Source organism: Martes martes (assembly GCF_963455335.1).
Source record: "Martes martes genome assembly, chromosome: 1".
Lineage (NCBI taxonomy): Eukaryota > Metazoa > Chordata > Mammalia > Carnivora > Mustelidae > Martes > Martes martes.
The window spans coordinates 201,616,786-201,631,530 of NC_137888.1; the positions used below are offsets into that span (position 1 = coordinate 201,616,786).

At 48.5% G+C, this 14,745-nt stretch overlaps 1 protein-coding gene across 2 annotated transcripts in view; it reads right to left on the reverse strand.

The window, feature by feature from the left end:
- LARS2 (leucyl-tRNA synthetase 2, mitochondrial) overlaps positions 1 to 14,745 on the reverse strand; it is a 153,236-nt gene that overhangs the window by 41,684 nt on the left and 96,807 nt on the right. For both annotated transcript variants that reach the window (XM_080805188.1, XM_080805187.1), the window contains 4 exons: positions 11,708 to 11,812; positions 8,582 to 8,697; positions 5,943 to 6,226; positions 2,316 to 2,414 (listed from right to left, as the gene is read on the reverse strand). In XM_080805188.1, the coding sequence (XP_080661314.1) occupies positions 2,316 to 2,414; positions 5,943 to 6,226; positions 8,582 to 8,697; positions 11,708 to 11,812 (604 nt within the window). The remainder of the gene's footprint in view (positions 1 to 2,315; positions 2,415 to 5,942; positions 6,227 to 8,581; positions 8,698 to 11,707; positions 11,813 to 14,745) is intronic.

A 14,745-nucleotide genomic window follows, 5' to 3' on the forward strand; every position in this document is an offset into this window, starting at 1 on the left:
GTAGTTCTTACCAACAGGGGGCAAAACAGCCTTTGCAAACAAGATTAACCGGCAGCCACTAAATATTCATTTTAAAACAAATTCCACCTTATTTTTCTAAGCAGCCTTGACATACAGATAGTCAGCAAGGGCCTGAATACGGTCTCTGCATGCAGGAGTGTAATGAGGGTAAGAGACACAAACTTACCCAACATCTTCCTCTCACCAGTAGACACTGTCAGTGACAGAAATCCTACAAGGAAGGCTTCCTGGGACTCCCTGGTGCTCATGGGTGCCGGGGAGTAAAGGAAACACCACTGCCTTCTATTCTCTGGCTGGGTGTCTTGAGGGGGGAGTCTGTGGGTGTGCTGAAGTGTGTGTGTGTATGTGTGTGTGTGCAAGCACATGCTGTGGGGAGGGGAGCAGAACTGGCCAGAACGTGCTTCCTAGAGAGCATCCCATGAAGTAAATCTCTGCCTTTGGAGGATTGGTACTCTGTGGTCTCAAATATTTGTAAATTCTGTTCCCTATACCTCAAGGCATTTTTTTTGTCTGGCTCCCTGTGCCTCAAGCTTGGGCAGCAGGTGGGCGTGGCCAACCGCCCCGCATTTGCATCTTAATGGCCTAGTCCCTAGTCTGGCCTAGTCCCTAGGCCAGAATTCTGGTAACATTAAGACAATTTTTTTTTCCCCTTTGTAAATAATAGTTCTTCAGAAAAATCCAAGGACTAATCCAAGGGACAGAAAAGAAAGGGAGGTCAAGCGGGGGTGCTCATCTTGAAAACAAGTGTGGGGTGCATGTCAACGTTGAAAGTAGCTATTGCTTGGATCCACGGTTTACCCGGGAACCCAGCTAAGGGAGCACGCGAGCTGGTGCCGAAACTCGCAGCTGCGTTTTATGAGGCCAAAGATGGGCTCCATGGCATTCCCAGATTCAAGGCTGTCTCTCTCTGGGTTCAGAGTCCATCATGGTTAAAGCCTCCAACATCTGTGAGAGGATTTTCCTCTGAAGCGTTCTGACAGGTAGGACCTGACTGCCTTGGCATTCTGAGCAGCTGTTCCCGAACAGAAGGCACCAACAGTCCCTTCTAGAAGGAACAGTCAGAGAAGGGGCCCCTCTTCGGAGCCACAGCAGACCCCGTGCATCCTGCCTTCGCAGGCCATGGTGTCACAGCGCTGTAGGGCGGGACTCTGGCGGGGGTGGAAGGGGCAGGAGCGTCCATCTCACGGGAAATGTATTCGGTTACAACCACTGAAGAGAAAAGGGAGGGCATTTTCACACGTGGACTTTGGGGTGTGGGGGCAATGGTTTTCCTACGGATGGGAGCCAACGAGCAAGGTCTAGCAAGGTCTTTGAAGCACGTGGCTGCCTTTTTGGTTTTCCTGAGCTCTGTGACTGCTTTCTTTTGCACATTCTCTTCACCCTCTCTCCCTACAGCCGTCTTTCCCTCATTTGCTATCTACCTTTGTCTACCTTTGCCCGAAGCTGAAAACTCAGATTGTGCTGGGAGCTTTGTTGTTTCTACACTGGTCCCAGACCCAGCCTTCAAGAGCATCTCTCCCGCTCCTCCCCCGACCTTGGCCACTTGGAATTCTGTAACTGTTTCTTCTGGCAGTTATACTCTTTATTGATTTATCAATTTTAGAAATTACTGCGTGTATGTGACAAGAGGCAATGCTTCCTCGTTCCCTCGCGCGCCCTACCTCCTTCCCTCCCATCATTTGTGTCTGTTAAGTAAACAGCATTACATCTTTATAAGCCCATAAATGAAGTTCACCACAGGGCCACAAAGGGTATTAAGGCAATGGCATTTTCCTCCTTCTTTGTTTGTTTTTTTTTTTAATATCTCTTGCACTTGGGATTTGCTTGGCTGTGAAGCGTCTAATTTAATAATCTGATGCACTCCCTTTGGAGGGCCTGTTTCAAGGGGCACAGTTGACCAGTGGCTCCCAGCTACTGTGCCTTTGGAAGTCCTCGGTGTCCCTACCAGCCCCTGCTCTCCCAAAGGGAGGGGACCAGCGCAGAAGTACTCTGCGAGACTTGGGACTCTCTATCAGACAAGCTTTGCTCGGGGCTTCACATCGCCCGGCTGAGACTTTCCCAGAGCTGCACTGTGGTCCAAGACTCTTTCAACCCAATCCTCCCTCCTTCCCCTACTTGCTTCTCAGGTGTGGGGACAGCATGGCGGTCTCAGGGCTCCCCCCACCAACTCCCATTCCCTCCCCTCCCCACCCTTGTGGATGCTGCCCCGGTAAATCTCTCGCACATATAATTCCGTCTTGTTGTCTGCTCCTTGCACAACAGACAGACACTCAAAGGATGCAGCAAGGCTTTACCTCTGAGTATTCTGTGGGTCGGTGTATCTGAAGTAGTACCAGGCAGAATCAACAAACGTGTCCATCGTGTCCGTCTCTCTTTTGGCGGCCCCCTTGCACCTAAGAAATAAAGGAACTTCATCAACTGGTTTCTTTTTAAATTTTAACGCAGTGTTCCACCGGCTTTTGAGAAAGCGATGACAATTTAGTATCCATTTAGCATGTCGCAAGAACAATGCCTCATCATGGATCCGTAATTCAGAGGACGCTCTCCTTTTGTATTGTTGAGTACAGGACGTTTTAAGGAAATTTACAAATAAAAATTTAAATCTTTAGCCATGAAAAGTCTTATTCTCCAGCTGTCTGAATTTTACCTGGTAGAAAATCAAACAACCTAAGTGGATAAGCCAGGAGTGTCTCTTTTGCCCGTTAACTTCTATTTCAGGCATGTCAAGATCGCTTTCAGCCAGTGCCTACTTTGTGACACCCATGAAGCCAATCAAATTGTGAAGAGAAGCTGAAAACCAAATGGAGACGTTGTGCTGAAGAATGAACTTGAGTTTTCTCTATCTCTGCAAGGGCTGGGGGTGCAGACATCAAAACCCACTAGGGGGACCCTGGGAAGAGAGGTCACCTTGGGGGCCGTGGCGTGCTGGAGCCAACCCGTACCAGCCCGTAAGAATCAATGGTTCCCAACTCCGTGACAAGTGATGTCAAGTTCGCAGCCTGAAACTAGCCCTTGGTGGAAGTAGGTATACTACAGAAATTGTCAAACACAATTCAGGAGCTCCCCTCCAAGGCACCCACCGCCAGAGGACAGGATACAGAAGGGTGAAGGGAGCCCTCCTGTTCCAGAAAGCAAGTGAAGCAAGATCCTTGGTGTGTGAAGGGCTGAAAAGAACAAGTGACCCTCATTCTCAGGAAGGGGATGCCTGGGGAGGACGAAGGTTCCACAAGGGCCTCAGTTCTAAAGGGCCTCGGTTCTGAAGCACGCGCCCAGTGAGATGGGCCCATGGGATGGCACGAGCTAGGTACAAAAAAACCTACAACTTCTAGGAACCGAAGAGGAGGGTGCCCTTAGTCGAGCCTTGCCCAGGAGGGGCCTAGCCCCCTTGAAGACTCCCCAAGGCCTAGAGCAGCAGTGGACTCATCGAACCAGCTACTAGCAGCTGCTCACAGGTGACAGGGGCTCTTTGTGGCAGTGGGAACAAGCTGGAGAACACAGTTCTGACTCTAGGCTTTCCCTCCTGAGGCCTGGATGAGGGACCAAGCACCCTTCTAAATGCTGCCCTTTTGGCAGTCCCAGTCCTTGGGGGTTCTTGGAGATCCCGAGGAGGGACACGAGGAGCCCCAAGAGGAACCGATGAATCTGCTAATTCTGCAGCAAGGGCAAGGGTCTGCTTTTAATTTAAAAATAAAAGAAGGCCTGCATTTATATCTTGCATCTGTAAGGCAGTTCAAGCTGGCTTTACGAATCATACTGAAGGAAAAAGCCACCTCACCCCACCTCCTGCTTATTGAATAGAAGCGGCTGAACGGAGACACAGGAGCCTCAGATCTGGCAGGGGCCCCTGAGACTCACAGGGGCCTCCCTCTGGGAACAGTGGTGGTCCCGGGGGGGCAGATGTTGGAAGAGAGCCTGAGGGACTCCTGTTTCCTACCACCCAGGGCTGCTATTAGACACCGATCCCCACAGCGCATCTCTAAATTAAAGCCATATCTTTTATGTGGAGAGTGATCAGCCAGAGAACAGACACTCCTGGGGATAAGTAATTACAAGAAAAAAGTTATTTCTTCTCCGTCATCATTGGGGCAGGTGGACAAGTCAGGACAATATAGGGTCCAACTGATCAAAGGAGTATCGTCTGTCTGCCTATAACTTGCCATGCTGCTTTTCTTTGTAATGGTCACATGGGACTTGAGGACCACTGAGAGACATCTTTTTGCTGCCACTAAAAGCTGGTTACGGGGCGCCTGGGTGGCTCAGTGGGTTAAGCCTCTGCCTTCGGCTCACATCATGATCTCAGGGTCCTGGGATCAAGTCCCGCATCGGGCTCTCTGCTCAGCAGGGAGCCTGCTTCCTCTCCTCTCTGCCTGCCTCTCTGCCTACTTGTGATCTCTGTCTGTCAAATAAATGAATAAAATCTAAAAAGCTGGTTACACGGCACAGGCTGCTTGGTAAGTGGGAGGGATAGATGATGGTGACAGTGACGACAGTATGATCGTCCTTAGCTCCAAGGGTAAGAACAGGGACAGTGGGTGCAGGCACTGAGCCAAATGCTTCCCCAGCACTCTCTCCTTTATCTCTTTATCTCTTCTTTATCTATTCTCTCCTTAATCTCCCAGGATCCCTGGGGATTACAAGGTAGAGGCCACTCGGGTCCCCATTTTGCAGATAAGTAAAATGCAGAGAGGTTAAGAAATCTGCCCAAGGTCTTGGAGCTCAGGAGCAAGGACTTCACATCTGTTGGGCTCTGCAGCCCTGCCTGGCCAGGCTGGTTCCGTGACTGTGGGTCCCGGATGCTCGTCAGAATCACCCAGGGAGCCTTGACCAACACCGAGGCCTGGGCTCTGCCCTCCAGGAATCCACAGCCAGTGTGGAAGCCTTATCCCCACCAGAGGGGCCCTGGGCTGCTGCAGCTGGTGTGCTGAAGGCCACCAGGGTCTCTGGCAGGGAAGCCCTTTTGTCACATCTCATTAATAAAGGTGTGCGATTTTCTCCTGGAGCCCATGATTCTACCCGGAAAAGGCCCAGAGCTCCCTGTTCCCACCCACAAGCCCCATCACAAATCTTAGAACCACCTGGGTGAGGACCTGGGAGGATGGTGGCAATGCTTCCATTTACTGGGTGTTTGTTAGCCATCCCTGTGCAGGATTGTGGGTGTTAATTCTAGTCTTCTGGGCAGCCCTTCGAGGGGGTTATTTCAATTTCCGATAAGAAAACTGAAGCTCAGAGAAGTCACGTGACTTTCCCAAGGTTCCCACGGGTTGTTAAAGGGGAGCGCCACGACATGAATCCATTGTCTGACTCCCCAGTCTGGGCCTTTCAACTGCACTGGGGTTACCCGATTACCAGCCTTATAACTCAGCTCTGAACCAGCAGAGGACCCAATTATTTTAACATTGTCATCGTGATCTAGAAGGCAGAGAAAAAAATGGCTTCTCCGTAGAAGGAAGGAGGAAGGTGCTGGACCTGGGATTGGTTACGTGTTTACTTAGTGGGGACCGTGAGTACCAGTGAGCTACCAGTAAAATGCAATCCTACTTCCAGAACGAGAAGATGTTCCTGTGTCCTAAAGAATGAAACCCCTGCCCCCCGTCTTGGAGCTACCACTCTGCTGCGTGCTGTTCTCAGCGACGAGGTGGAAAAACGAAGGCAGAGAGAAGAAAACATTTTTCTCTCATTTCCAGGAAGCTCTCTGGAATATGAAATGGAAGAAAGTGGTCTTTTACAAGCCATGATGGAAACGTGTAGATTTCCATCGGTTGGCAGGTGTTTCTGGTAAAGATGCGAGTGGACAGAAAGACCCAGGGTGTTCTTTCCAGTCTGGTGGGAGCGCCAGGAAAAGGGAGCAGAGAGCCTGAAACTCCAGCGGGGTGCCAGGGGCCACGAGCCCCACCACAGCCGGGGGTGCCACCGTTCCTTACCTAGGGCAGGCGCAGTTCACCCAGTCTGAAGCCGTGGCCAGTGGGGAGCCTCCCTTGCGGGTGAAAGATGTAATGCGGGGCAAGGTCACGGGCAAATCCTGCAGAGGCACGGGCACGGGGCCGCAGGCCGGGCAGTGGACCATGGGGATGGGTGTGCCCCAGTACCGCTGTCTCGAGATAAGCCAGTCCTTCAGCTTGTCGCTTGTCACGTCGCCACCTACCCTCTTCATCCGGGCTTGCTGAGTCAAGGCTAGAAACGCATCCTGCCGGCTCATGCCTGTGAACTGCAAGGGAAAGGAGAGAGGTCCTATGCTCCCTTCCACAAGGACAAGCTGTCACCTGCCACCACGTGCCCCCCAAACTGCTGCTTTTATGTGTAGTCTGGGCAGAGCCTGGTTGTGACTTCATGACCCTAGGGACCTTTACCTCTGTGGCCCCTTCCTCCCTATCCCTAGGACAGGTTTTTTTTTAAATGAAGATTTTTAGTTATTTATTTGAGATGCAGAGCACAAGCAGGGGGAGCAGTGAGCAGAGGCAGAGAGAGAAGCAGACTCCCCACTGAGCAGGGAGCCCGATGAGGGACTCAATCCCAGAATCCCGGTTGGTGACCTGAGCTGAAGGCAGACACTTAACCGATTGAGCCTCCCAGGCGCCCCATCCTTAGGAAGTATTAAAGTTATGTTTTATGACTGTATTGAAGGAAGATGAACAGGATTTTGACCCTAAAAATTCACTTTTCCCCCTCTGATTTTAAAAGAAATTAACATCTTTTTGGGGACCCCCTAAAAGTACCGTGACCCCAAGGCACCGTGTCCACTGGGTCTCAGGGGCAAACTGGCCCTGGTTCTGTGGCTCTGCTTGTCACCTGAGCCCCGAGATAGTACAGGGATCACCAACTCTTAGCCCTGAGCTGCCAACAAAAAAGTGCACGATATGAATTTCTAATGATGAGTCCCCTGTTGGGGGAAAAAATAATCCAGGAAGGAAAATTCAATATCCTAAAGCAGAAGTAATTCAGGCCAGTAGGGGAACTGAACTAGGGCCACAGCTGGATGGACCCGAACCACTCCTTTTGTATTTACATGCTCCCATCTTACAGAGAGCAGAGCAGAACACTGAAAGTAGAAAAGAGAAATTGTCCCTTCCCCCGACACATTTCAGAGAGCCAAGCTAATGCTGAGAATTGAGCCGACATGAAGTGCCAGTGGGGACCGTGGGGACCCTGGAATTGGTTCACTGCGGATGGACTACGTCCCTACTATGTGCCAGGCTTCGGCCAGGCGTTGGGGACACAGAGATCAAGATGCCCCATTGCCCCCTGCCCACAAGGAGCTTATGATCACGGGCCATAAAGAGAGATATCGAGGGCTCCCTTATAGGCACCTTGGTGTGGCTCTGTTCTACCTCCAGGGAGTCTGTTCCAATATAGTTTAAAAGAAGGTTTAGGGTGCCTGGGTGGCTCAGTTGTTAAGCGTCTGCCTTCAGCTCAGGTCATGATCCCAGGGTCCTGGGATCAAACCCTGCGTCGGGCTCCCTGCTCCTCCAGAAGCCTGCTTCTCCCTTCCCTTCTGCACCTGTTTGTGTTCCCTCTCTTGCTGTGTTTTTCTCTCTCTCTTTAAAAAAAAAAGGTTTAAGGTTCAACAACTTCGAGCATCTTACTACCATTTATGTCATGAAGGCCATTTATGTCATGAGGTCAGTAAATGTCACTTGGGTAAGGAAAAAAACCTGGCCAGACTCTTAATCTTTTTATGTATCTACCTATCTCTATCTATCTATCTATAAAATACCCTCCAGCTAGATAATCCCAAACCTGAAAATCCTAGATCTTCAGGCCTGATGGAATCAGGATCACCCAGGCTGGGACCAGTGATACCAGTGGTCCTGGTCCAGGGACCAGACTTCGAGAAGCAAGGTTCTAGGCCAGTGAATCTCAAAATGTGGATCCTTGATCAGCAGCAGCACCTGAAAACCTGTTAGAAATGCATGTTCCTGGGCTCTACCCGGGGCTGCTGAATCAGGTTCTCCAAGGGGGGGCAAGGCACCAGTTGATTCTGGGTGTGCTTAGGTTGGAGAAGCACCATCTCTGCTGTTTCCCACTCGCCCCTCACCCCACCCCTTCCATCGCACTTCCTGGTCTGGGTCAAGAGCAAGGCTGAGGTCAGGTCCTGTCAGATCTACCCCTTGGCAAGAGGAAACCTGGCCCAAATAAACATGATTCAGCCTTCATGTTCATTTGCTATCCATGAGTTCAAATTTGGGTGGAAACAAGTCAGTCATCTGGGGAGAACAGAAATCTCCAGGAAGAACAGCGAATTTCGATCACCCTCCCAAGGAATCCGTTTTCCTGGAAGAGGGAATTTTTTTTTTCCCTAAGCAGAAGATGCCCAGAATATAGTGATTATGATCACCATACTATTCTAGGATTGGGCTTGACTTAGAGTTGATAAATTTCTAGATCTTGAAAAAGAATATTGTTTTGTTTTCACAGATTATGAAATGAGGCTGTAAGATTGGGGTGGGGGGGGGGATGAGTGAAGTGGCAGGTTGTCATCTGCACCTGAAGGAAAAGGTCTCAACAAACCCAGGTCAAGGTCATGATCTGAGAAGCTGTTAGGCCCGGAGCATAGGGAACCAACCTCAGCAGAGCTGCTCAACCTCTCTGTGCCATCTGGCAAAGCTTCAATGACTTCGGTGTAGGGGAGGCCCAGGGTCTGGGCCAAGGTGGTGTCCTCCGGGCTGGTGCTCGGAATTCCTATTCAGAGGGGAAGAAACATAGAACACCTTCTTTGCAAAGACCCAAGTCACAAAATAATGGACAGCATTGACACTCGGCTTTAGCTTCCTAAGGAAGACTAACTTTCCGCTACAGAAGTTCTAAAAATGCAGCTCATTCCTTGGGAAAAGGGAGGACAGTCTTGGAGAAACCCGCCCCACCCTCCTACAACCCGTTTACTATGTTGGCTTCACTGCCTTTCAGTCTTTCTCCTGTGCTTTGTTTCTCTTTTTAAAAAAATAGTTCTGGTTCTAAAATAGATGATTGGAGGCTGGCGGCTTTTTGTCACCGAAATCGTGAATTGCGAGCATCTGGAGAAGTGTCTTGTCTGAATTCCCTCCGGGACCAAGGACAGCGGCGCTCTCCTGAGAAGCAGGGCTGGCGGCTCCAGCATTTCCTGGCACCCTAGAAAAATCCAGTCCCAAAGTGGAAAGCTGGCAACCATGCTTCCTCACACTGTGCTTTGTTCCCAAAGGCAACGGTACATCCATTCCGAATAGAAATTTATTCTTCAACGCACACGTGCCCTTGAGATGGGAGTTGAACGTACGCGAATCGATCATCCAGAGGGCCCGGGCCAGCTGCTTCGGCTTCAGCTCTGTGTCAAAACCAGCTTGTCAGCGGTCGGGGCTGTGGGGCAGACTCTCAGTCTCGGCCTCGACTTTGTTGTGAGGCTGTGCTGAGCACCGTAGGATGTTGGGCAGCGCCCCGGTCTCTGCCAGCAGCACTCCCCGAAAGTGACTGAAATATGACTGAAAATTTGCCAAATGCCCCTGCATTTTGGTGGGGGGCCAAAATCGCCCCTGGTGGAGGACCCCTGTGGCGGGGTCAGCTGTCAAAACTGCTGATGTCTCTGCAGACACAACACGTCACGTGGCCACTGAGCAGGAAGACAAAGGACAATGCGCAAAGTGCCGAAGACAGATTTCCGTGAACAACCTCTTGTGTTTGTGGTTTGTGTTGTGTCCAGAACACCGCCCGACGAGGGTGATTTCATGTTTGGGAGACATGTTCTAGAGCTCCTTGGCAAGACGCAAAGCCCCATGGTATGGCAGAAAGTGCTGTGGCGTTCCGGCTGAGATGACGGACCAAAAAAAAAAAGAAAGCATCTAACAAGGCAAATAAATGTTCGGAGTGGACTTGAAGGACGTGGAGGGGTAAAGACAAATGGCAGGAGTATTACTGAAAAGTGTTCATGGTCCAGAAGGGAAGAGAGTCACTCACTGCATTCCTAAAGCGTATGGTTTGGAGTAACCAGGAGAAATGTTTGAACAGAGACACCGTGGCCAAAAAGTTTATTTGGCCACATAAAGAATGCTGTGGACCACAGTGTGGGTTCTGCGAGCCTGAGCAGGATGGCAACTATCTGTGATGTGCAGGTGGGATGGCAAAAACACTGCTTTCTCTCTTTTTTATTTCTATTGCTTGTTCTTGGAGGTCAAGAAGCAATAACTTAGAAAATGTTAATAATGTAAGTGTGGGAAATCAAGACCACAGTGAAAATAATTTCCATGCACATCCAAAAACAAAATCAGATTTTTTTCTTTCAGAATGTTCAATATTGTGCCAGTAATTTGACTCAAAATACTGTGCCTCCCCATCCCCCACCCTCAAACACAAAAAGCTGCTTCAAGAACGGCTTCCTTTATTGCTTATCTTGGCTGGTTGTAGTTTTTTTTTTTTTTTTTTTAAGATTTTATTTATTTACTTGATAGATCACAAGTAGGCAGAGAGGCAAGCAGAGAGAGAGGAGGAAGCAGGCTCCCAGCTGAGCCTAGAGCCCGATGCGGGGCTCGATCCCAGGACCCCGAGATCATGACCCGAGCCGAAGGCAGAGGCTTCAACCCACTGAGCCACCCAGGCGCCCCTACTTTTTTTTTTTTTTAATTTATTTATTGTTAGAGAGAGAGAGCGAGCACAGGCAGACAGAGTGGTAGGCAGAGGCAGAGGGAGAAGCAGGCTCCCTGCCGAGCAAGGAGCCTGATGTGGGACTCGATCCCAGGACGCTGGGATCGTGACCCGAGCCGAAGGCAGCTGCTTAACCAACTGAGCCACCCGGGCGTCCCTTGGCTGGTTGTATTAACGAATCTTACTGACTGTAAAATACAAAAGAATAACAGAAGGAATTATTTCCCTTAAGCAACACCGTTTCTAGGTTTAAATGGTCTGAAGGAAATGACCAAAATGGCTTAATATCCATTTTCTGTTCGGATGTTTCTTCAAATCACTTTGTCAAGAACTGATCTGGGAATCGGGAGAGAAAACATGATTTCGATAAGAAATGCTATTTCTTTTGGGTGCCAGGAAATCGAGAGCGCGGAAGGAACTTTCTCTGCAGGCTTTTGGCACTTCGAGACTGGCTGGGATCTTCAGCGGGAATGTTGGGGAAGAAGGGCGCTCGGGGCCACCCGAAGGGCAGATCTTGGACTGGTGTCATTAGTTCTCAGTCCTCGGTTCACCCCCGGCCTCTGCTGGGTGACAACACCTCAGAACTCCCCGGCGTGAGCAAAGCTGCGGAGGACATCCAACGCACAGTTCTGAATGCACCTTCCATTTGACTGCTATGTCCTTCCCTCCAGGGCTCAAGTTCACCTTCTCAAACCTTCACCAAAACTGGACAGTCCGGTCCATCACTTACGATCAGAATCCCCATCTCTGCCGTTGCTGTTGATTATATGAGCTCCGAAATCAGATTCCATCTGAGTTATACTGTTCTCCATGTCATACGTATGAGTCTCACCAACGAGCTTTACCGACCAGATCTGTGGGCCATGTTTTATTATTCTCAAGAGCCACTAGCAAGGGTTCACTTTCAAAATGTAGCTCTTAAATAGGGAATGGCCGAATGAAGGGGCCTATCATTTTCCCAGAGAGGCAGACCAGACCGTGGACTCAGCAGTGAGCTCTTCCAGTTGACAGCAACAGGCTGGTATTTGGATCTGAAGCCTGCTGCGTATATTATCCTGATTATATTTTAATAGCTACTTACCTATTTTGGAATCCAGAGAGCCCTCCAAGTCAGCTTTGGCCAAGATAACGACAGGGACCTCCTGCTGGGTGAGCATGTTCACAGCCTTCACAGGCGTGAGGCAATCTGAAAATGAGAGCGAGTGACAGCTGGGGTACTAACACCATCTGAGTCTCAGAGGAGACAAGTGAGAAAAATAAGCAGGAGGACTTCTGTGTTTTGTGCTAATTGTTAAAGAATCTGTTCTTTGAAGGTATTAATGGACAATTCACACCAGCAGAAAATCAAAAGAGTAAGCAAATACACAAAAATGTTTGTCTAAGCTCAGAACCAAAGAAGTGAAATGGCATTTTTACTTTACAGATGGTAAAGTAAAGATGTTCCTGCCACCCCGTTTTCCTTTTGAAAAATACCTCGAATGTACAGGAAAGCAACACAAAAACCTATGATGACTAAGGAGATTTCTGGAATTCCAAATCCTAACACCCGAAGACGGAAGTGGATAGGAGAGTAGAGAATAACTAAACAGAGAGCAGGAGAGTTCTTCCTACCTACCCTTTTCTAGGAGATAGTGGAGGATGTGTTCCAGCAAAACAAAGGGGTAAATCAAGAAAGACATAGAAATGGGATCTAGGAAACAGAGAACCCCATAAAGGAAAGAGGGTCAGGACAGTCTTAGAACAAAGACAGAAGGAAGCTGTAAGGATGGCAGATGGGCAGCAGAGGCCTAGAGAGTGACCAGGTCAGGCCTGTGCAGGACAGAGGGCCCAGGAAGCAACTTCAGGGCCAAAAGAAGGAGCGATACATTATCTGATAAATTGGAATATATTTTAAAGAGCCTCTGGGAGGTGTGAGAAGACTCAGAAATTCAAAGAACACAAAGCAAATTAAAAAAAAAAAAAAGGACATCACTAACTTCAGGCAAAACAGAAAGTATACTACCAAAAGGAAATGTAATCATAGTATACTTGGCTCAGTTGTGAGCGATATTTATGTGGCCATAATAAAACACTAAACTATCTGCAGGAATGGAAGCATGAAGACACAAACATAGTTCCACAGGAAGAAGGGAGGAAAGGGGTAAATAATTAGTGAGTTCACTTGAGCTTATTACAACATAAGCAACTGACAACAGTTCTAATTTGTGAACTCTTACTATTTATATTTGCCACATTTTATGACTTTATATAGTTATCTATGTTTTATGAACCTCAAAGTTATGTCCAGGAAGAAGGATTTATTCTTTTCAAAAGGGAAAGATAGGTTCTGTAGGCATCTAAGCCAGCTCTTCTCTTCTTTCCCCTTGTGGGGGTCAGGAAGCACAAGACAGGTTACCGTGGGGACAGAGTGACATATAACCCAAATGGGTCTCCAGGGCAGAGGTTCAGTAGCACCTATGGCCCCAAGGCTGGGAAGCAGCTGCTGCCCTGAGCTGCCCAAGGGCTGACACTTCTCAAAATGGAGACCCATATTTCTGATTCCGTACTGCCCCTTCTCAAAGATGATGTGTACGTGTGCTGTCTGTAATTATGATAAAATGTGATGAAGAAGGATGGAAGATGAGGGGAGGTGGTGCACGAGTAAACGCTGCAGAGTCATGTCGAGAACTGGTGAACTGAGAAGGAACAGGGTAGGCGTATTATACAGACATGTGGAGGTCTGGACCATAGAAACAGCTGTGGCACAGACTGAGAGTCGGCCCCAGCCCTGCCTCGCCTTCCGATTCAGCCACAGAACGTTTAGTTGCACACATATCCGCACAGCTCACAGCACCACTGCTCAGCCTCCCCTGCACGAGGTGTGGCCTTGGGGTATGTGCAGAAGCAACTTCTAGGGCACGCTCTCAGAGGGAAGGAATGTGCCCTTCTTCTGACTTACTGCAATGCAGATGAAGTGTAGAACAGCTCAGAACACACAGGGAACGGCAAGACCCTAGAAGGACATAGTGGGAAAGCAGAAAAGAGCCTTGGCCTTGACTGGCTCACAGAGCAGAGTTGTCATACTTGCTTTGAGATTCACGTGGGTGAGAAATAAACTGTCTTTTTAAGTCACTGTGTTTTCAGGACTCTGTCGTAGCCACCAAACTTATAACCCTAAGGAACACATACCTGAAACGATTCGAAGTGGCTGGGTAAGGGAGCTCATGCTACTGCTAAGACTCTTTGACTTCGATTTTTCATGTGATATACATATATCACTTGGATCTTACAAAACACAAGTTAATTTTTAAAAAGAGAAACAGAAATTTATCTTGAAGAATTGTCATTTTACACCTGGTAAGTTAGCAAAAACTTTTAGAAGGGTACCATCAATGTTTGCAAAGTTGCACTGAAATTCGTGTATCATTGGATACGGCACTATAAACCGATTACGGCCCTTTCAGAAACCAATAAAAGCAACCTGTAACAAGAACTAGAAAAGTGAAAAATAGATAGATAGATAGATAGATAGATAGATAAATAAATAAAAGTGGAAAAAAAAAAAGAACTAGAAAAATGCTCATAACCTGTGAACAAGTAAATCCCATTCGGGGGACTGTCTCTTAAGGAAGTAATTCTACAGAGGAAAAGAGCTATGTGGATATAAATGTTGACAGCAGCTATGTCTGCTTTCCAAACATGGAAAGGCCAAATGTTCAACATGATAGGGAAGATTGAGAATATTATGGTTCATCCAGTGAATGGAATATTATGTATGGATTAAAAAAGACTAAAAAAGAAGCCAGCCTAAAAATGAACAACCCCGCCCCACCTCCAACTGTCTAAAATCATGTTATGTGAAGACCAAAACATAAAGACAGAAGCTGAATGATCTTTAAGGCACATTTCTGTGGGAACATGACCACACACTGGGGCACCTTGGCGGCTCAGTGGGTTGAGCATCCGACACTTGGTTTCAGCTCAGGTCATGATCTCGGGGTTGTGGGATTGAGCCCCACATCGGGCTCTGTGCTCAGTGAAGGGTCTGCTTTCTCTCTCCTTCCCCTCTGCTCCTCTCCCAGCTCGCATGTGCTCTCTCACTGCCTCTTGCTCTCTCAAATGAATAACTAAAATACTTAA